At 32.5% G+C, this 23,218-nt stretch overlaps 2 protein-coding genes and 1 pseudogene across 3 annotated transcripts; all 3 read left to right on the top strand.

Annotated features, from left to right (window-relative positions):
• Nucleotides 1-4,432: 4,432 nt before the first annotated feature.
• LOC120210669 lies at nt 4,433-21,934 on the top strand (annotated as a pseudogene).
• Nucleotides 11,541-15,286, top strand: LOC120210668 (cyclin-dependent kinase D-3-like). 2 transcript variants are annotated; one of them, XM_039209368.1, is made up of 7 exons: nt 11,541-11,705; nt 11,955-12,253; nt 12,333-12,441; nt 13,054-13,179; nt 13,334-13,569; nt 13,641-13,949; nt 14,997-15,286. In XM_039209368.1, the coding sequence occupies exons 1-7, from the start codon at nt 11,601-11,603 to the stop codon at nt 15,052-15,054; spliced, it is 1,242 nt and encodes a 413-aa protein (XP_039065299.1). In that variant the 5' UTR covers nt 11,541-11,600; the 3' UTR covers nt 15,055-15,286. The 2 variants fall into 2 exon arrangements, with proteins under 2 accessions (XP_039065299.1, XP_039065300.1); XM_039209369.1 differs by having other exon boundaries at nt 11,542-11,705; nt 15,002-15,286.
• On the top strand, nt 20,183-21,678 carry LOC120210745 (alpha-1,3-arabinosyltransferase XAT2-like). The gene is made up of 3 exons (XM_039209439.1): nt 20,183-20,282; nt 20,347-20,427; nt 20,531-21,678. The coding sequence occupies exons 1-3, from the start codon at nt 20,183-20,185 to the stop codon at nt 21,676-21,678; spliced, it is 1,329 nt and encodes a 442-aa protein (XP_039065370.1).
• Nucleotides 21,935-23,218: the final 1,284 nt, after the last annotated feature.

Genomic DNA, 23,218 nt, shown 5'->3' with positions numbered 1-23,218 from the left:
CCAATTATGCAAGATAATCAAAATAAGTTTAGAGGTTACCCATTCGAAAGAAGCACGAGCGAACCTAGAGCAAGCGCATCGAAGCGCGTCTCAGGAAGAAAGAAAAGGCTTAGGAAGCTTTCGTATACGGCTGCACGCACGGACTATAACCCCGAGAGGGGGAAGAGAGAAAGCCCGGTATGGATATGAATTCCGCTAGAGCAAAGGTACGTTTGAGCGGACGAAGAAGGAGTGGTTTCCCTCTCTTCGGGAAGGGGGATATCAAGTGTGGCTAGAACATTTGAGTATCTTCACTTTCCTCACCATTGCTCCCACACATCTACAAGAGACAATTAATTGGATTTTGGTATCCAAATTGCTTTGGATCCTTGAACGTTAGTTTCAATACCCCTTGTTCCCTTAGGAACCATACTTGTCTAATTTTAAAATGTTTTCATTTCTTTAAAGGACAAGTATGTTCCAAATGATCGTGATGATGACAATGTGAGCATTTTTCCATTATGAAACTAGATGAATTATTTAAAATGATTTCTTTTTCTTTTGTTAAGCATTCAAGCTTAACTTTTAAATTTTCAAAATTTTCAATTTTCATTTTGGAAAGCTCTAAATCCTTTTTCAAAATTCAATTTTGATTTTCAAAGTCTATTTTTGCTTTCAAAAGAAAATTGTTTTCAACTTTAAATTTTGAAATCATTTTTTTGTATTTGGAGTTCATGGTCTCAAACTACAAACATAATTCATCATATGCATCTTGTCACTCATCAAAATAATATGAATCGAATTCATTAGAGTTAGAAGGTACCTTGGGCTATTGAAGAGTCATTAAGCACACCACCTTTGTTGGTTCTTCTTTCTTTTTTCCATGGATCTCTTCGAGCTTATTCCAAAGCTCATTGGCATTCAAACAAGAATAAACTTCTGCATAGACATCGATACCAAATGAACAAAACAATGTGTAAATGGCCTTAGCATTTTGTTGAGCTTTCTTTCGTTCTTGGGCAATCTACTCCTTTCTCTTATTCTTTGGAGAAGAGTAGTCGTTCTCGATCATCTCCCATGCAACAAGATCATTGGATTGAATGAATAACTTCATTAATTTCTTCCAATGACGGTAGTTGGCTCCATTGCAGTATGGAGGCTTGTCGATCGGTTGGGAGTCTTCCATGTAGAATGAGCAGGAGGTGGAAGCCATCTTCTCGGTTGCTTAAAAAATTTATAGAGCTTCTTCAAGGACCGTCTCAAGGTTGTTAGACCTTCTAATGAGTCACACTCTAATACCAATTATTGGGATTTATGAAACTCGTTTGATCAACCGAAAATGAGCCAAGAGAGGGTGAATTGGCTTTTTGAAATTTACGGAGTAAAGAGAAGAAGGATAGAAAATCTGCACAATGATTTATAGTGGTTCAACTTATCAACCAAGTCTACATCCACTACCTAAGCTACTCACTTAGGATTTTCCAACAAATCCACTAATTTGTTCTTTCTTTTTCAAGGATCAAGAGTAACCTTTACAACTCCCTACTTTTTCACTAGGCTAAACTAGAACCAAAACCCCTGTACAAAGGATAAGAGATGTAAACAAAAAACCCCCTGAAAACGAAGGTGTTTACAAAATTAACCTCACTAAAACACACACTATTTACAAGAGAAAGAAAAATAAGAATGAATTACTAGCAGTTTCTAGTCTTTGGTGAATTACTAGCAGTTTCTAGTCTTTGTGGATGATTTGGAGCCGTTGGGAGTTGAAAAATCTACAATTTTGCGCAGGGGTTTCGAAACCTTCTTTTAAAATTTTGACCGTTGGACAAGTGGGTTTCGAAACCAGACTCAAAATTGCCTATTTTACCTTTTAAAAACTTAAAAAACTTTGACTTATTTTTGCAATATTTGAACAAATTCATTTTGGTCCAAAAACATTTTTGCCCTTATTTGCTATATCAAAATATTAGTTCTACACACAAAATTATGTGTACGTTCTTGGTTGTTAGTATTGTTGGTGTGTCCTTTGTCAATTACCATAGGTGCACTTCTGTGTGATTCATTAGAATTAATTCCTAAAAGCTTACCGTTAAAAATTCATCGTCCTCCTCTATGGCAAATTCTTTAACATGTCATGCGTACATCGTCGAAACCCTCATTCTGTTGCTGGAGATACTTGACGTTGGATTTCTCTTTTCGTCTTCAAGGTTACTAACGACGCTTTGGTACGATTACTCCAAACTTTACTTGAACAATACATGTGATTATTTCTAAGGTTAAGGGTTACGGTGAATGAGTTCTATGGGAAGTCACTAAAAGAATCATCTTCAAACCGTGACAACCGTTAAAAATTGTTATTTTTTATAATTCATGTTAAACACCAATCAACACGATATGAGAGTCAAATATTCAGTCTCATGTGGCGAGGCGATACTAAGTCAACCAGATTAACATGTCATATCAGCATTTTATCACTTCTAATTACGGTTGTTAACACCAAGTGATTGATTTGTTATAAATTGATAACGTTAACAACCACATTTTTTATTTTTAAATATCAATGAAAAATTTACTCAAACATTAATTACGATTTATGTGGTATACCTATATTATTAAGTTTCCATCGATAAATAGAAATATATTAAAGGTCTAATTACATATTTTTATATCAATTAAATTATTAATAAAAAATATCAATTAAAACATTTGGGATTTGTATCAAAATAAAAAATATTTACAAAACATTTGGGATTTGTATCAATTACATTATTAATATATTATATTAATGATAATAACAATTAAATTATTAATAAAAAAAAATATCAATTAAAACATTTGGGATTTGTATCAAAATAAAAAATATTTACAAAATATATAAACCCATACAACAAATCATTTTTGATATGATAGAAATTAAAATATCATTAAAGGAAGACAACATGATAAATAAAATAAGGTTTAATATTTATTTATTAAAATACATTACACACGATTATATGTATCTATTAATTTAAATTTAAATTATATCTACTTTTAAATATTTTTTAATAAGTCTCACAAATAAAAAAAGTGTTATTTTTCTTAAAAATCTCTAATTCAAATAATTATATTTACAGAATATGCATGCAATTTTAATAAACTAAGAAATTTTATGAACAATTATTAGCTTATAATCATCATAAACTAATTAAAAATTTAATGTCTATTTAATATATTTAGATTATACCCTAAAATAGACCAAATACATTTGAGCTAAATTACATCAATAACTATCCAATTTTCAATAAATTTATCTATAGTCATTAAATTATAAATATTAATAATTTAATTTTTTTACCAACCATTAAATGACTAACACAAATATTACGCAAGTGTTTACTGTATCATATGTCCTCAAAATATGATATTCATTTTATGTTGGTCTCTAAACTTAAAAAAAGTTTCAATTTCATCTCTAAAACTATAACTATCATTCTAAATTAGTCCTAAAACTTTTTAAATATTCCAAATTCACCCCAACTATATGTATATACTAATCACATATCTTGTTAATACACTCGTTAGGCAAAGTTATATTATTATATGTATGAAAAAATTAGGTTGAATTATGGTTGAAACTAATTTAATTACATATTTGCATGTATTTGGGATAAAATTTGAATATTTAAAAGTATTATGACCAATTTAGAAAGAGGGTTATAGTTTAAGAATGAAATTAGAATGTTAAAAAATTTAAGGACTAATCTAGAATGAGAGTCATAGTCTTGGGATGAAATTAGAATATTCAAAAGTCTAACAACCAATTTGAAATGAGTATCATTTAAAGACATATGATGCAGTTAACTCAATACATAAAAATTTTAAAATTAACATAATAAATTTAATTTCTAATAGTAATATAATAATTTTATTCTAAATTTTAAAAATATAAAAAATCAAAATGCAAGAGGCCTTAACATTTTTTATTTCTTTCATTACATATTTTTAGGGTTAATTATGCATTTAGTACCTAAAGTATCAATTTTAGTCATTTTAATACCCAAGCTTTCAATTTTTTTAAAATCATACCCAACATTTAGTTTTTATTTCATTTTAGTACCCATTGTTAAAAAATTAACGTATTTAGTACCTAAACTACCAGTTTTGGTCCATTTTAGTACCTAAAATTTCAGTTTTTTTAAAACTGAACGTTGAATTTTGAATAGGGTACTAAAATAAAATAAAAACTAAACATTATATATGATGATTTTGATTTTTTTAAGTTTAGATACTAAAACGAACTAAAACTGATAGTTTAAGTATAAATATGTACTTTATCCTTTTTTATTAAAATGAAGAGAATTTATTGAAAGTGGTCAGCTACACCTCTAATTAGTTGGGAACCCCAAGTTCCTTCATTTCATCATAAATCAAAATAATAAACGTTTTGGCTGAGCTTTGTTGACAATATTCCTCTTCTCTAATCAACCATCGTCCTGGAATTAACCATAATTTTATTTTTTTTCTTATATTTTAAGGGGCTGGGTACCCTATTCATGCCGTTCTCCGTCACCCATCATCGATAATATTTTTTTATATTTCGTCTTTAGTCTTTGAAGATTACCCTTGTTTACCTTATATCCAGTGAGGTGTAGGGTTTTTTTTTCTTTCTGGGTTCTTACCCTTACATATTTACTTGTTCCAAATGAATGGGTCGCTTCGATAGCCGATAGCAGCAAATATGCTCTATTTAAGGTCAGTAATTGTTTGTTTCATTCGATTTTATCTATGGGTTTTCTGATACATAGCTTGTTTCGTCCTTCAATTACATGATCTTTGCTTCTGGGTCAGTTGCATTCGCTGATACTATGCTTAGTATGCGTCTGTTGCTTATTTTTCTATTTTTTCATTTAATTGCTTCTTCATGCTTTGCTTTGCTTCTGTTTTAATATTGGGTTTACGAGATTTCTTTACCATTTTCTTATGAGCTTGAATTGCTTTTTAATATATTAGTACATTTTTGTTTGCATATAGGGACATTTGGAGAAGGCATAGGAGGAAGGTTTTGATTACAGCAGGTGTTGTAGGAAGTGGGTATTTGTTGTATAAGCTATGTGATGCTCACAAACGTAGGCTTACTGATTTGGAAAGGGAACTCGCTAGAGAGAGGGAAAACGATGAATTCATTAAAGCCCAGTAAGACTGATCAAAAGCGTCTCAATCTTTTCGGAATATATCACTGTTTTGGTTCTTATATTTTTCTCATTTTTGTAAGTGGACAGGATGCAAGTCCATTTTGAGAACATTCAAAGAATTGCTGATACAACGACATTGCCTCATGCAATACACTTTTTAAGTTGTCGTATAGATGAGATTTGAATCTTTCACATCTTACAGATAGACTTATGAAAGGGAAGGATCAGCCCAACAGCTTGTCTTCTTCAGAGAAACTTGGATTATGGGAGAGACTCAAAATTTTAAGTATGATGCTTGTTGCCTTTTGTTTCCTTAACGTTTTGCTGCTCTGTTTTTTCTTTTATAAATTGCATGGTCTTAAGCCATATCAAATCTTTCAAATTGATATCTGATTTGTTTTTTTTCCAGGTTTTACAAGAATGGTGGTGTCAGTATGGGCAGTAACAATTCTTAGCTTATATATTAGAGTACAAGTCAACATTCTAGGAAGACATTTATACATTGATACTGCACGTGGTCTTGGAAGCTCTCATTTACTTGTAAGAGCTCTACATTTTTATCCATAATGCCTGATGATATGTTCAATTCATCACTTGTTAACTGCAGATGATTTTTGAAACCATATCAACTTACATATTTTCCCTCTTCATATGGTGAAATTGAATATAATTAAGTCTATTGTTCTCACTTTTAATGATATTTGGCATATCACCTGACTTCGTATTTGTTGTCTCTATCGTTTGAGAAACTGAGGATTTCTTTTGATGATTCTCTTTTTCAATTTTTCAATAAGCTGGTTTATTAAGGTGGAATGATACATGATTTGGGCTTCTATTTTGGAAAATGTTTACATTCAAATTTGAGGGAGGGGTGTCATATGGTTTGAACCCTAAATAGTGATGTCAACTTTGGAGTTTAGACTTTGTAGCTTTTCAAGTCATTTTGTCCCTGATAGCTTGTTGGCTGAAAATGTTAGTGGAAGCCAAATAGTTGTGGTATACACAGTCATGTATTCACATCTTGCTTGTGTTGGTTTTGGAAAAATCTCTCAACGTGGTGGTTAAAGATACAGGGATTTGGAAGAGAAGAAGTAAATTCGGGTTCTTTTTAAATCTAAATCATGCCCATCGCTTGTAGAAAGATTCTGATGGCTTTTCTCGCCCTTCTAGGTTTTAATCTTTAAATTTTGGTATGATAAAAGAGGTTTTTTGGTCGACATATAGAAAACCAGCTGTTTACATACGCTTAACCTTGAGGTCGTGGGATCGAGTCCATGGAGGGCATTTTAAAATTTGGAGGTCTCCTACGGAAGCTGCTCACAACCTAGTGTTGGGAGCAACCTACTATCTTACCTCCCCCTTACCCCATTACATATGGGAACAAGGGACAACCATTTTTTTTTATATTCCTCTTATAAAGTTTGATATCGGAGCACTTTTGTTGTTGAAGGTTATATTACTTGACCTAAACTATTATTGTTATTCACCTTATATATTTTCTTCATAAGCCTGAAATCACCAAACTGGTCCATCAAGATTAATGGTACAACTATCAACTAAGAAAATGAAATCAAAAGGGATGAGGATGGTGCATTTATGTATTTATAGTTAGTCAATAACCTCATACATGAAGTTCTTATTAAGAATTCAGCACTTGTAGTCATTGTTTACTAAATCTAGTTTGGATGTTATTTGGGTGATAAACTGTGAAACTAACTTTTATATAATCCTGGATCTAAGCCTATTGGAAATGTTTATTAAAATATCAAGATAGTAATGGGACTTCAATTCATACTAGATGTTGAGTCTTCTAGCCACTATCAACCGTATAAATAAATAGTACTTGTATGTGCTACCGCCTTAATGGAGATTGTTGTATATTAAACCATTTATGCTTGCAATCAACTTGACCCTCTTGGCCTCATCACTTCTTTTCCCCTCTTTTGATATGTGATTCTGAGTGTTCATTACTTTTGTATTGTTTAAACCATCATCTTATCGGTAAGAAATATCACTGAATGATCTCATTGTTGATTACTGTCATTACACCTGGTATTTTAAATCTTATTTATGATCTTTCAGTTGCCTTTGATTATCTTATTCTCTGAATGTGGTCTTTGTGCCTTTCGTGCAGGAGGATGCTGACCTCATTGACAGGGATGACCAGCAAAAATTTCTGGCAAGTGCCGACTTTCTTGCCAATCATGGCTTGCCAAAATTAATTTCCGGTATGCAAACAGCAGCAACAGAAGTTTTGAGAGCGTAAGTGGTTCCCCAATTCCTTATCTTTTCTTTTTGGTTTATTATTGTTTGAATCAGCATTACCATAAGTAATAAGCTAGAGCAGGATTAGTTATGTAAATATTTTACTAAAGAACAATAGCCATAAATGAGAGAAGTATTTATATAGGCAACCCAAATTGGTTTTCGTGAACTGCATGCCAGCACCGTAACGGTTAACGACGGAAAAATGTTGATCAAAGGGTCACATTGGGTTTGTTTTCTGAGTTGGAAGGCCACATTAAGAGAAAAAATAATAATACTAGGGCCACATCATTTTTTTCCTGAAAGAACAGGAACCTTTGATGCCTTTTTGCCTAAAATAAATAGAACAAGTTTTTAAATGTAGGTTGTGTGACAGAAAAACTTCTGAGGCATAAAGCACATTGAAGGACTGAAAAAGTAATGACGATGACTTGTGTGACGTGCTTGATGCTTCTACTCCCAAAAGTAAATGACCAAACCTAATGTCCTTCAAAGCGTATTTCCGGAATTGTACAACGCTTGCCAGATTATGTGCTCTTCCCTGAGTTTATTTTATTACCCTTTTCATGAAGGGGTAATTAGATATCTTTTTATTACCCTTTTCACTAAGGTTTAATTAGATATGACATTCCCTGCTTACATACAAGCTCTATATGCTTATACTTTAGGATTCAGAAGATAGTACCACTATGAAACTTCTTGTTTTCCCCTGAAATCGATAAACTTGAATGCTTCACGAATGTTATCTTTGATTATCAAGGACATTGGGTGAACATTAAAGTCCCCTCACATGGCTTGGAAATTGAAATTTTTTTACTTTCTTGCAGAAAGCATTTGAGGGACTTCTTCAATACTGCTATACTTCATCAAACTATCATGCAAATACTTGACATGTTCCTTAGCACGGGAAGTCCTCATCAATGGGTGGACTGCTTGATGCCTGAGGACCCAAGATTGCACAAGCTTGCCAAAACATCCAGCAGTGATAAAACAAATCCTCCCAAGTTAACACAATTTGATCAACTTATGGTTGAGACACGAGAAGTAATTTCAAGGTATCATCAGTACATTGACCCAGAAAATATCGTTTTATTGTGTTTTTCGTTTAGCTATTTACAGTCTTTGAAGTGAACAAGGGGTGGTGTGGTCAATTGCATAACTCCATTCTGTCTCAAAAAGGCTTTAGCACCCGACAGCTTTTCCCTTATTTCTTGTAGTACGTTGAATAGTTGTCATTTAGACTTCGAAAAGCAAAAATTGATTATAAATGTTATCTGTGAACTATCTGTGTGCCTGCCAAATCTTAATCTCGTGCAGATAACTTTATGTGGTGTCAAAGTTTGAAATTCGTTCATTTTCGCGTTGCAGTGCTGAATTCGGTAACGTTGTTGAATTATCATTAAAAGCAGTGACGAAAGCGCTGGTGGAGAAGGGTTTTCGATCTGGAGGAAGCAGTCTAACGAATGGGATGCCTTTAGCTAGACTTTTGCCACGAATTGCACAGATATGTCCGTCTTTGGTCGAGGAACCGAGCAAAAACCTGTTCATCCAAATCATACAAAGTGTTCCAGAAGTCGGGCTCTTCTTCACTCTCCTCTATTCCAGTATGTCAGCCTCATAGAGACCATGTCTATGCTCTTAATTCACATTTGGCAGCTGCACCAATGCAAAGATCCCTCCCAATGGGGACAGGTTTGAGGTTCAAAATCAAGTTTGTATTTTTTGGGGCATAATGTTGGTAATCTAGTGATTTGATTGAAATGATGCTAAATAAAGCCCGAGATTGAAGTGCAGGGGCTTTACATTTTTCGTTTGTTATCTGCTTTGAAATTAGGGTAATACGTATTTAGTATCTAAATCATCAATTTTGATCCGTTTTATTATTTAAATTTTCAATTTTTCAAAATCATATCTAACGTTTAGTTATTGTTTTATTTTAGTATCTGTCATTAAAAAAGTTTAACATAATTTCTGCATATGATATTTTTAGGGTAAATTATATCATTCATCCCTTAACTATCTTCTCACTCTTATTTCGATCAATAAAGTTTTAAAATTTTCAATTTAAGTACTCAACTTTCAATTTTTTATGTTTTAATCACTCTAATTTATTTTTTAATAATATTTGTGACATGATATTTTTATTATTTTATTAATATATAATTAAAATAAAAAATAAACTTCAATGACCAAAACATGAGTGAGAAGATAATTGAGTGATGAATGGCGTAATTTATTGATAAAAAATGTCAAGTTGGTGATGTACTAAAATGAAATAAAAGTTAAATTTTAGGTATGATTTTTTAAAAAGTTAAAAAAAATAAATATTAAAATAAACTAAAAATGATAATTTAGATAATAAACTTCTAATTTTATAGGTAAGTCATGAAATCCAAACCGTCCATGGTTAACCTTGTACCGTGTTTTTCTATGAAACTTTTGAGGTTCAAAATACAATTTAGAGTGTGTTTAGTTGGGGGAATGTGAGATTCCCATGGGAATGAAATCCATATTCCCCCGTTTGGTTGGCCGGAATGTCATTATCGGTAATCTTACATTATCAATAGAGGATTTTTGGGGTATATTACTGGGAATGTCATTACCTCTTTTTCCTTAGGTATTGTTGGATTACCGGCATTTGTACTAAAATGCCCTTAAATTTTTTTTTTCAAAAATATCATTATTCTATTATTGAATAATAAAAATTCGACAATGTTAAATTACAAATTTATCCTTAAACTATTTTAAATTTATAAAAAAGTCTATAATTAAAATTTTATATGAAGTTCAAGGTTAAAATAAAATTTTACCCTTTCATTAAACCTTTTTATATTTTCAATTTTGTAAAAAAAATATATAAATTTTATGAATTTAAATTTTTAAAGAAAATATATAAAATTTTTCAACTTGTTAAAAAAAACAAATATATAATAAGGACAATTTGGTCAAATATACATTCTAATAATTTTTTATTCCTTTAACCAAACACGATAATCTTACATTCCTGCTAAACCAACCAAACACAAAATACGACATTCTCAGTAATCTATTCCCTGGTAATCTTTTATTCCCACTGGTAATCTTACATTCTGTGAACCAAACGCACCCTTAAGATGTTTGAACATCACAGTGTAGTTGTATTATATCTTATTTTTTTTATTTTTTATTTTGCTGTGCAAATTATAAGGTTTTATAAGTTTAAAATTTAAAAAAATAATATTTGTTTTAAAAAATTAGCTATTGATAATTCACGTACCTTATATAAAATATATCCATTTGAACTTAAGAAAAATAACAATCTTTTTAATTATTGAAATCACTTAATATATTCTATAATTAATTTGGTATAATATTTAAATGGTGACGTTAAATTTTTAAAATTATGATCAACTTATAACTCGATTTCTCTCAAAAGAATAGTCATTTAATATTATTGAATCTCACACACTGGCGGATGCATGTATTAGGTTGGGCGTGCTCACCCTGAAATCCTATTTTTTTATGTTTTTATTTATTTTATTGATGTGTCAATCCTGAAATTCTATTGGTACCTACCTCATACATATTTGATTTTACTATCAGTACATATGTGCCTACCCTAAAAAAAGATTCTCTTTAACCAATGAGATCAATATTCTACAATTAATTTTTGTATAATGTTTAGATGTTGAGTGTTTAATTTTTTTAAATTAGAATCAACTTATAATAGTGTGTAATATAGTTAAAGTCTAAATTTGTTATTATGTCAATATTATCGAATCTCACATACTGATAGATGCATGTATATTTTAGGGTAGAAACATACATACTTTGAAATTCAAATATTTTTATGTTTGTTGTTCATTTTACTGACGTGCATCTCTCATAATTTTTTTATTATCGGTATATATGTGCTTACCCTGAAAAATATTTTTGGATCCGTCGTGGTATATTTCTTGATAACTTGGGATGAATTTGTAACTTTTTTATATTTAAGTGAATTAAATAAGATGTAGCTTATAATAGAGGTACTATTTGCATAATTTATTCTTTGATAAATTAGAGTTCAATATCCAGACGTTATGCATAAAGTTTCACACTTTGCTTCTGCGTTTGAAAATTGGTTGTAAGATCAGAAACGGGAAATTGCAGAAGACGAGAAAACCAAATTTTTGATTAACTGAAGAAAATATAATAAAAATGGCAGAAAATGATCAGTCGGAGAGAGTGGCGGATAGGTATCTGAAACGCGAGGTTCTTGGCGAAGGTACTTACGGTGTTGTGTACAAAGCCATTGATACGAAGGTAACCCTAATTCTCGAAATCTTTTTCCTCTTTTCTGATTGTAAGCATCTGATTGAATGTAGTAATTGAAGAAGAATGCTGGAAGTTGGAATGCTTTGCGTTGCACAAGATTATAATGTTAGTAATTGTTTTTGGTAGCCAATTGAGCATTTGGGAAGGTAGCGAAAACAATAGCATTAAGCATCTCTGGTTGCTAGATTAATTGTTGATCGACTGTTATGGGATTTGCTTTTTGTTGGTTCATTGCAGACGGGACAGACTGTTGCAATTAAGAAAATTCGTCTCGGGAAGCAGAAGGAAGGGGTTAATTTTACGGCACTCAGAGAAATTAAACTTCTTAAGGAGCTTAAAGATCCGAATATAATCGAGTTAACAGATGCATTCCCACTCAAAGGTAACTTGCATCTTGTGTTTGAGTTCATGGAGACCGACCTTGAAGCCGTTATCCGAGACCGGAATATTTTTCTCTCACCAGCTGACATCAAATCCTACTTTCAAATGACATTGAAAGGGCTTGCTTTTTGCCACAGAAAATGGGTTTTACATAGGTCTTATTTCTGTCTGCTCTTCCTCTACTTTAATGGTTGCTGCTTCTTAAATTGCTTGACTCTTAATTGTGCTTTACAGGGATATGAAGCCAAATAATTTGCTAATAGGACCCAATGGACAACTTAAACTTGCTGATTTTGGTTTAGCACGCGTATTTGGGAGTCCAGATCGCAGGTTTACTCACCAGGTAAGCTTATAGCTCCCAATAGGTGTGTTTTTTTGTATCTTTACATTGACTAATTGTTGCTTTGAGTAAAATATTAAATTAGTCTTTTCTTCAAAGAATAAACTTACCTAGTGGCATATCTTTGCTAACCTTTTGAGGAAGAATTGACCCTTGCAGCTGAAACTCTGCTTCTTTTCCCTTTAAGTATCATGTTTCTGTGGGAAAAGTCTCGAAACTGGGTTTATAACTTTTTGTGTCCGATTTTAGTTACCAGTTTTGTACATTTGGCTTTATTAGTTATGCATCCACTTGGTTTTGTACGCAAAACATGCATGCTGTTTTCCCAGTAAATATCCATTGATATTCTGTGATATATTCATAATTTGATATCTTTGATTTATCATTGATGAGTTAGTTTAGTATTTTATAGAAAACATGCAAATATAAGGTTTCATGGAGAGATGCAAACAATGCATCAAACAACAATGTGTTGCCTGATGAATTTTATGTTCCTTTTTTGTTTTTTCACATTCTATGTAATTAGCTTTTGATTTAGAAACACGTCTTTATTGTTATTTCAACATCTATTGTATCTCTCTTTGAGCAGTTGTATTTTTATGGAACTATAAATAGGTCTTTGCTCGATGGTACAGAGCTCCTGAGTTACTTTTTGGTGCCAAACAATATACTTCTGCCGTGGATGTTTGGGCTGTTGCCTGTGTATTTGCTGAACTTCTCCTACGACGACCATTTCTGCAGGTGAACCTAACTTCCTTCAGTGTTTTTAATGCATGTGATTTTTTTGGCGAGTTATTTCTTTGGTACAAAGCTCTGTACCTATATTCATCTATATAAAGTATGATACCTTATATATTTTCGCATTTTCATTGATTCAAAATTTAACATTTGATAGGGCACAAGTGACATTGATCAATTAGGAAAGATCTTTGCAGCTTTTGGTACACCAACATCTTCCCAATGGCCAGATATGGTATACCTTCCTGAGTATGTAGAATACCAATTTGTTCCTGCACCACCTTTGCGTTCATTGTTTCCGATGGCCAGTGGTGATGCTTTAGATCTGTTATCAAAAATGTTTACTTATGACCCAAAAGCTAGGATTTCAGTGCAACAAGCATTAGAGCACTGGTATGTAGATTCTGTCAATTAGAAATATGAGGACAAATGTGGTTTCTTTTTCTCATATTTTTTCTGTTCAGGTATTTTTCATCTGCACCTCTACCCACAGATCCAGCTAAGCTCCCTAGGCCTGCTCCTAAGTCGCGAGCACCAGATTTTAATCCCCAGGATGGTCCCACTGTCCTTTCTCCCCAACGAAAATCAAGGAGACTAATGGCAGGTCCCGAGAGGTTTGAAGGTAATTCCAACCAAGAGCAGAAGATCGTTGAGCGTGCTGGTGAAGTGGGACAGGCAGCTGGTGACATTGCAGGAAAGAATGAACAAGTGGCAATTTCCGTAGATTTTTCAATCTTTGGCGCAAAGCCTCAGAGTAGACCTACAATTAACAGGTAACAGCTATTGCATGATCATTTAATAATAGTTAGCATTCTAAGTGATTGAAATGTTCAACATGAGTGTGGAAATTAAACCTGGTAAGAATACTATTAAATAGAATCATTTTCGGTAGTCTTGGACAGAATAGTGACAGCCTGTTGCCCTGTTGAAATGGGTTAAAGCAATTATATTAAGCCTCTAGAGTTAAGTCTTAATCTAGGGTATGCTCTTTCTTGTTCTTATGCAATTCAAGAAGTTGTAGAACACCTTAAGCTCCTAATCATGTGAATTTATAAAGTACAAGCACTTTCCACTGTGTAGTAGTGAATCTTTCTCAAAGTGCTTAACGATCTTTCTAGATGGAATAAAAGAAGTTGAGCTCAATGGAAGGGTTTGAAAATTCTGCTACAAATTTTGTATAAGAAAAGCCCTAACGTTGGTATCCCTCTTTACATTCGAAACATTTTGAGAAGAATTTCACCATTGACATCCTTCACAAGAGATATCATGCGATGCTGTAAGGTTTCTTAAAAAAAAATGATATCATGCGATGCTGAGAGTCTCTTTTAGGGTGATGGGTCAGTGTTTTCAAGCCTGCTCTAAGCGCTAAAAGCCTAGAAGCATATATTGCCTCTGGCACAAGTAAAGAAATCACTTGAGTAAACTTAGGTGCAATATGTTTAGGTGTTTTTGCAAGCCTGTGCATGTGCATGTGTGTATATATAATAAAATGACTTACGGGTGAATTTTTTTTAGATGATCCTTGGGTCCTAGAGAACTTGATTTTATTTTTAAACTAGTTTAATTTATCTAGAAATAAACAATTACGACTTTGAGGAGAACTTCTATTGATTGGATGATGAGTTCGAAATTTACATAGTTCTCTAAATATCTTTAAAAGAAAATTATCAAAGAACATGTAATTTGTCAAAGTTGCTTTACATTCTATTTTCTAGTCTGGGAAAAGAGGGAGAGGGTTGGGTGGAAAAAGTAGAAACAATGGGAGGAGTTGGAAGAAAATGTGAGGTTACTGTGTTGGTTCTTTAACTATTCTTATTCAGTGCAGATAGGTCGCATCTGAAGAGGAAACTTGATCTTGAATTCCAGTACGATGAATAAGAAATGACGAATCCTTTGGAGGTTCTTAGTTAAATAACCACCCCAGGTGGCCTCCCATCTGCAACCTGGGTTTTATTTGATCATTGTCTTCCCCCTACACAAAACAAAGAAGCAGCTACCACCGAGGCCGAGGAATTTGTCTTTCAGAGGATTTTCCTCTGCCTTGCAAAATCTGTAAAGGAAGAAGCGAAAGGTGACTCCTTCAACATTTTGATGAATTCTGTATTATTATTAGCCCATAGAAGGTAAGAATTTTGAATATAACTTGTTCTTCAGTCTACATATAACTAAATGAGAAAAGAAAAAGGAATTTGCAGCTTAGATGGTTCCGGTTTATCTAAACTCGACTCAATCTCATCTCTTATTTGGTCAGTTGATTTTTCTCATCGAATGGTACTATCATATTGTTGTTTACATCATTGAATGTACATATTTAGATATGGTTCTGTTTATTCATATTATCTTTGCTATTTTCACACACATCATTATCAATATATTTTGATTTTGATAGCTTCGTTTGTTCATGTCATGTTTGTTTGTTTGCTTTTATGAAGCTGAATGTCGTGTCCAAAATTGTCAAGTTTGTACAAGTTATGGGTTTATTTATGGCAAAAGGTAACTTTTGCCCATGTAGTAGATTCAATTTATTATTTTCGTTCTTATCGTATTCTCGCATCAATATAACCCTCGAAGTTGTTCAATTACATCATTATATACCCTATCTAGGGATGGGCATGGAACCTGAACCCGACGGTTCCGACCCTATCGGGTCGGATTTTAAAAAAAACAAGTTCGGGTCGGGTCTTTTATGTGATGGTCGGATCGGGTTCATGTTTAGGGTGAAAAATACTCGACCCGGCCCGAATCGAAAAATATATATAATTCTACCTTAAATATTTAGGAATAATTACAATAATATCTCTCTATATATTATTTTTTTCCAATTAATTCACTGTTTTTATTGAATAAAAATATTTTTTTATTATTTCGGGTCGGGTCAGTCGGGTTTTTAAGTTATATATCGGGTTTGGGTTGGGTGAAAACTTGTTTTGGTCGGGTCGGGTCTCGGGTGGAGGACTCTTTGTTCTCGGATCGGGTCGGGTGGACCAAAAACCTGACCTATGCCCATCCCTAACCCTACCCCAAACTTAAAACTCTAAATTATAAGTACGTAATCATGCAATTAAACAATTTAAAGATTAAATTGATGCGAAAATACAATAGAGACGAAAATGATAAATTGAATCTATAGGGGTAAAGTTTACCCTCAAACCTCTATTTATTTATTTGAAATTAATTATGGGTTTATTGGTTGAATCTATTTTAAGATTTTTTTTTAATAAAAGATAAAATTTTGGCAATGAATCTTGAAATTGTTGTATTCTTATTGTTCTTTTTAAAATAATATGGTTATTAGACTTATACTGTACTCAATGTGATTGTTAAATTAAAAAATTAATTTATTAATCGTTAATTATTATGATGTTGATGTAATAATTTACGACGTTGACATGAAATTAAGGATAAATAATATAATGAATTGTAGACTTGTAGTTTATGCCGTTAGCTGATAATATTTTTAATAGTATAACTTAGGCGTAATTCAACAAATTCTTAATAAAATAAATTGAAGAAAATTATATGTTTACACCTATATCTTTCAAGTTGTTTCATTAATAAGAATATTAATTAAATTAAACCTTAAACATCATTAATAATTTTTTAACAGAATCCACTAATTTTATTTAAAATAGAAAACTGTCTCGAATTACAACAAGGATTTACAATCAGAATTGTAAATTAAACACATAATTAAGACAATTTCCTATAATAATTCAAACAAAACTAACAACTTAAAATCATAAGGATCGTACGAGGAAATATTAAGCATCTAACCGAGAAACTCGAACAAAGATAGATACAAATAAATCTGATTACATCTGCAAACGAATCACAAAAGGGGGTTGAGCTATTGAAAGACCACCGGCAAAATTGCAAATCAGACTCGAGCGATGTGAAAAGCTATCCACGAACACAAAACGATATCCAAATTCACTCGGAAGTCCAAAACATGAAAGATCAACAAGATATCAGATAAACGTGATCTTAATCATTCGTGACAATAAACATCAATAATAACTAAAACTGAGAATTTGGGAGCTATTTTATTAGCATATCGTTTATGTTGATGTGGATATTATTTAATCAACTAATAATTACACGATAAAATTGTTCAGAAAACAATAATTATATGAGAAATGAATGAATCGGGAGATAAAATGTTGAGGGTTAAAATGGTTCAAAACAAAAGAATAAGAGTCAAAATGATTATTTAGTCAAATGCCACGGGTCTTTTTTACCCTAAAATAAAATATCAGAACTAATATGTTCCAAAAAATAGGGCCTAAAATGACTATTTAAATAAACATTGGGAGTTCATTTTGACATTATGCCAAATCGAATTAGGGAATTAATGTGAATAATGTGTATGCAGCTTAATAATCATATACGCATTGATACAAGGGTTGAAATTCATAAATTTGAGCTTGTAAGGTCAAGTTCGAATCTAACATCGTCACTCTTGGTATACAATCTGTAAATTCTAATTGAGTATTAGGTATGCCCTGACCTAGATGGGGAGGCTCTTACCTAAACTTTTTTGATCCAAAAAAGCTTAATAATCATAAACATAGTTGATAAAATTTATCTAATTTAAACATTATATTAAAACAATACCATAAAAGTCATACAAACACAAATACATACATTAAAATACTTAAAAAGTGTCCAATGTAAATCAAAGATCAAACGGAACAACTTAAACAAAGGAATTAGGGTAAACTACAGAAATGGTCATTTTCGTTTGATTTCTATAATTTTTCACTAAATTCAAAAATATAAGATTTGATCACTTTCGTATCGTTTTAATTCAAATGTGATCACTGAAAGTTAACGCCGTCAAAACTTTAATGGTTTGCTAACGTGGTACGATAAATAGACAAAATTAAAATTTTATAATTTCCGCATATATAATATATGAATTAAGTTTTGGGCAATTTCCTTTATATTTGTACACTTTTGGTCACTTACGTTATCGTTTTATTAAGTTTTGATTTCTTAGACGTTGAATGTCGTTATTTTAATGACGTGACCTGTTAATAAAATTGTTTAATTTTTATTTTAAGCCCTACACTTTAGATAAATTACTGATTATGAGTCTTTTTGTAAATTCAAATTAGTTTGGGGACAACATTTCAATTTATCCATTTTTAATAGAGTTTTTTCCAACCACATTATTGTTCATCTTCCGCTACTTCTTTAGACGTCTCTACCCCATTGTTCCATTTGCCTTCTTTCAAGCATTCTACAATTCAAGAATAATGAAAGATTTACAACTTCCAATTACAAATAATAACACCACGAGTTCAGAGGAAAATGAGAGGGTAGGCATCTAGAGATAAAATGAAGCTGGGTAATCTTAGTTATACAAACTAAAATTCAATTTCCAATGATTGAGATTGCAGAATGTCAAATCGAACAAGGAACAATAAGACAAATCAATGAATCCAAATAACCCGATAATCGAATCTCATTCTTCATGGTGATTTGCCCTTGAGAAAGTGCCTTCGGTGAAAAACATAATCAATGGATCCAAACAACCCGATAACTGTATCCCTGAATTCATCCACTGAACTCAATCCAAAATCCATGATCTTCAACGTCGAATCTTTGTTTTGCTGAATAACAAGCAATTTTTCGATTCTAGATCCCGATAAATCACCATTAACCCATTCGACATGCAAATCTCTTTTTCCCACTAGAATTAGGGTTTTTGAATGAGGCTCTCAGTCGGGGTGTTTACTTTCGAAAATGAAAATAACTTGTTGCTGAGCTAACAAAAAAAATTCTAACCATTGAAATAAATTGGTTCGTACTGACAACATAAATTAATCGTACTTAGAAATCAAATCAGGTTCTTCAAATCAAATGTCTTAGTTTTAAGATTATTTTGATAAAGTCTAACTAATATTCCTGAAGAGTATTTTAATCATTTCTCAAAATCTTAGACTTTAAATTAAATTGACAAAAATTCAGAAGCGGACTTAAGAAAATAAATAAAATAAGTTTTATTGGACCTCCTCAAAATTTTTAACTTCTGTTTTTTTATTACACTTTGATCCCAACATTTTATTTTGGACAAAATACTTATAATTAAATGAAAGTAGTTAATTAATTATTAATGCTTCTTGCTGACGTGACATATCTACGAAGAGAAAAACAATAACATGACATACTATATATACTTTGAATTTAATCAAAAGAAAAATAGTAAAGCAAAAAGGTTGATGGGCCTAAAGACATTATGCCCAAATTTGATGGATTTCGATTTGATCTGACCCGACTAGGTCAATGCTTTAAAATAAAACTTAGGTTTAGGTCGGGTCAGGTTGGATTTTTTTATTTGAGTTCGGGTTTAAGGTGAAAAAAATCAATCGAAAAATGATATAAATTTACCTTATATATTTAAGGATTATTGCAATAATAATCATCTCTCTATATTTTTCAATTAGATCTTTATTTTTACGGAATAAAAATAATATTTTTTTATAAATATATTTATTTAAGGTCGGGTTGGGTTCGGGTATTATCTAAAAAATCGGGTATAGTTCGGATCGGGTGAAGTCACCCTTAAACTCTGGTCGAGTCGAGTTTCGAGCAGAGTGTATATACTTTCGGGTCGAGTCGGGTTGATCGAAAACCCGACCCAACCCTTCTCATGCACGTCCCCTAAACAAAATAAATACACACTAATCTCGTTTTGTAAAAAAGCATTAACCACATTAATTGCATCATTTAAAATTGCTGTTAACAACTTTAGTTAGCTCGTTGCTTTCAATGTTGAAAACTAGAATGGCCTGCACTTAGCTTCCATGGAAAGCAAATTGAACATCAATGAGAGGAAATGATTGCTGTCTACACAATCATCTCCACTTGTCCATTTCACTGTTTCCTTTGTGGACTGAACATTCTACGTCAATTCCGTCTCTTCAATTACCTGCATGTTAAAAAGCTTAAGCACTGGTATAAAGGAAGGGAATTGATATCAAAGAGATGAGTTGTGAGCAAGATGCATAATTTTAAAGAGAAGAGGTTAACATTTGGAGCACTCTTTGGAAGCTTGTTCATGGCATTATTCGCCATTCCTTTCGTCTTCAAGTTTTATTTCTGTAAGTTTTCTTCTTCGGATTTTATTTGAAATCGACATTTTTTTACAGTAACTTCATGGTGCAGTGCATGTTCAATCATCCATGGATGCTTCTGGATATCAAATTACAAAGGTCAAGGATCGTACAAGTCCTTTGCAGAAACTAGGTATGCTCAAACTCCCATTATCATCTTCAAGTTCGATTTCCAGTCAGCAATTTTGTGGTTTGTAACTATGTCTGACGTCTTGTTTTTTTGTCTGATTTTGAAGTTGGAGAGAGCTCATCAGCCGAGCCGATATGCAGTCCGTGCAACTACGAACCGATATCGAATTACTGCGATATCGATGGGGACGTTGAAGTTCAGGGGAACTCTTCCACTATATCTATTGTGGCAGGGAATATGTCTTGGACAGTAAAGCCTTATGTCAGGAAGGAAAACGCAGCAGCCATGGACCGTGTTAAGAGCTGGTCGGTAACCTCGAGGGGATTCGTTAACTGCGACGTTACTCAAAGTGTTCCGGCCATCCTTTTCTCACTCGGCGGATTTTCGGGAAACCATTTCCATGATTTCAGTGACCTTGTGATCCCACTGTACTTAACTTCTAAACAATTTAATGGACAAGTGCAGTTCCTTGTGACAGATAACAGGCCTTGGTGGATTACCAAGTTCGAAAGAATACTCCGAAATTTATCTCGATATGACATTATCGACATCGATCGAAAAGGGAAAACACATTGCTACCCGAGGATGATCGTCGGGCTTAAATATCACAAGGAACTTGGTATCAACCGATCCATGTCCCAAGACCAGCTATCAATGAAAGACTTCAGGCAGTTCTTGAGAAGAACCTACACATTGAAGAGGCAAAAAGTAATCAAGACACGGGCTGCTGCCGGTAAAAGGCCTCGGCTGCTGATCATAACCAGAAGAAGATCTCGATTGTTAACGAATACCGACAAAATAAAGAGAATGGCTATGAGCTTGGGGTACAATGTAGCAACAATAGAGCCTAATCTCTCGACCAGCTTGGCCAGTGTTGCACAAACAGTGAATTCTTGTGATGTGATGATGGGCATCCATGGAGCTGGACTAACAAACATGGTGTTCCTCCCCGATAACGCAATCGTAATCCAAGTAGTTCCTTTAGGATTCATCGATGGGTTGGCTAGAAAAGACTTTGCAGAGCCTGCCACGGATATGAAGTTAAGGTACTTGGAGTATAAAATAAGGGCAAAAGAGAGCACTCTAACGAGTAAGTATGATATGGACAATTTGATCATTAAAGACCCACTATCAGTTCATAAAAAGGGATGGGATGCAGTAAGGTCAACGTATTTGGATAAACAGAATGTGAAGCTTGACGTTGGGAGGTTTAGAGCTACATTGTTAAAAGCACTTCGGTTGCTTCATCACTGAATATATTATTGATGAAGTTAAAGTACTAAACGCGTAATTTACCCATGTATTATTGACGCTATTTCATCCAGAAAAATAAAAGACAGCACTTGTTTAACTTTGTCAAAGAATCACATTATTATGTGGCTTGTTCTTTGATGTGCTAATAATTCTTATGGTAACGTCAGACACTTGAATGACTCGAAAAAAAGTTTAGACACCTATTTAGAAAAATTGATATAGTTTGGACTCTTATTTTATAATTAAGCCTATTTATAGGCCCTAATTAAGTTTCCCTAAACTTGTTTATACCAAATTTCATTCAGATCGAACACAAAAATCCAACGCTCATTAGACCTGAAACATCCAGGCCCAACAACTTCACCCAGATCCATGTTTACCAGCCCTCATATATACATATACATATATATATATATATATATATATATATATATATATATATATATATATATATATATATATATATATATATGAAAATCCATTTTAAAAACACAATTTTAAGAGCTTGTCTTTAAAGTTATAATGGAAAAGTTGGATTAGAGAATCGGTTACACGTGGAGAAGGTTAGGTCGTTCTACACACCTAAAATCGATACCTTATTAGTTATGTCTTATTCCAATTTTTAAAAGTTACGAACTTAAATTTAAGTTGAAAAATGTGATTCACTGAATATGAATATAAAAACTAAACATTATATGTGGTTTTAAAAAAATTAAAAGTTTGGATATTAAAACGAATTAAAACATATAATTTAGGTGCTAAATGTGTAATTTACCCTAATTTTCTTTTCAACATGAAAAAGTTTACTTTTTTATTATATTATTAATTCAAATGGAAACCGTGTATTCTTCATAAAGGGACAAGAATCTATATGTATGCCTACGTGTGTGTTTGTGTAGGTATCAAATAAGGCCCATCATGCATCCCCCGACTAAGCAGACAAAGATTGTTAAGATGTCTTATTCTACACAGCACAACGTGCTTAGATGCACAACTTTTTTTAATTAATTATTGGTATTCGATTAATTGATCGATAAGTTTAGATCGGATTTTATAAAGATTCATTATGAAACAATTACTTCAACTCAGTGTGCTTCATACATAAACATCAAAATTCGAACATCTGAACTTACTTAAGGAATCTAGCGTTTTATCCCAGATGCACTCTTTTAAGTACATCAAAAACAATTCACGAACAAACCTCCCAACGTCTACCCATTGTCATATAATATCCCAAAATCCCTTTGATTCCCCAAAACTCTAATGATCTTCACCATGACACGAATTCTGAAAATACAAAGAGTTTGAAACAAAATTCAAAATTTGATAAAACACTCGAATTCCAAAAAAAAATTCAATTTTTCATATCGACAAATAAGTTTTTCACTTTTAGAACATATTATTTACTTTCACGAAATCTCTTAAAGGGTATTCTTCAACAATGGCTGTCAACCGAATCCAAGCCTTTCTCGAACTTGGATGTACAAGATAATTTAAGTCTTTACGTCGATAAAGTAATTATGAATGTCAATGTCACACA

This window comes from Hibiscus syriacus, unplaced genomic scaffold (genome assembly GCF_006381635.1).
Source record: "Hibiscus syriacus cultivar Baekdansim isolate YM2019G1 unplaced genomic scaffold, ASM638163v2 tig00109926_pilon, whole genome shotgun sequence".
Lineage (NCBI taxonomy): Eukaryota > Viridiplantae > Streptophyta > Magnoliopsida > Malvales > Malvaceae > Hibiscus > Hibiscus syriacus.
The sequence above is the reverse complement of the archived record's forward strand: the minus strand, read 5'-3'. Positions and strand labels throughout refer to the sequence as shown.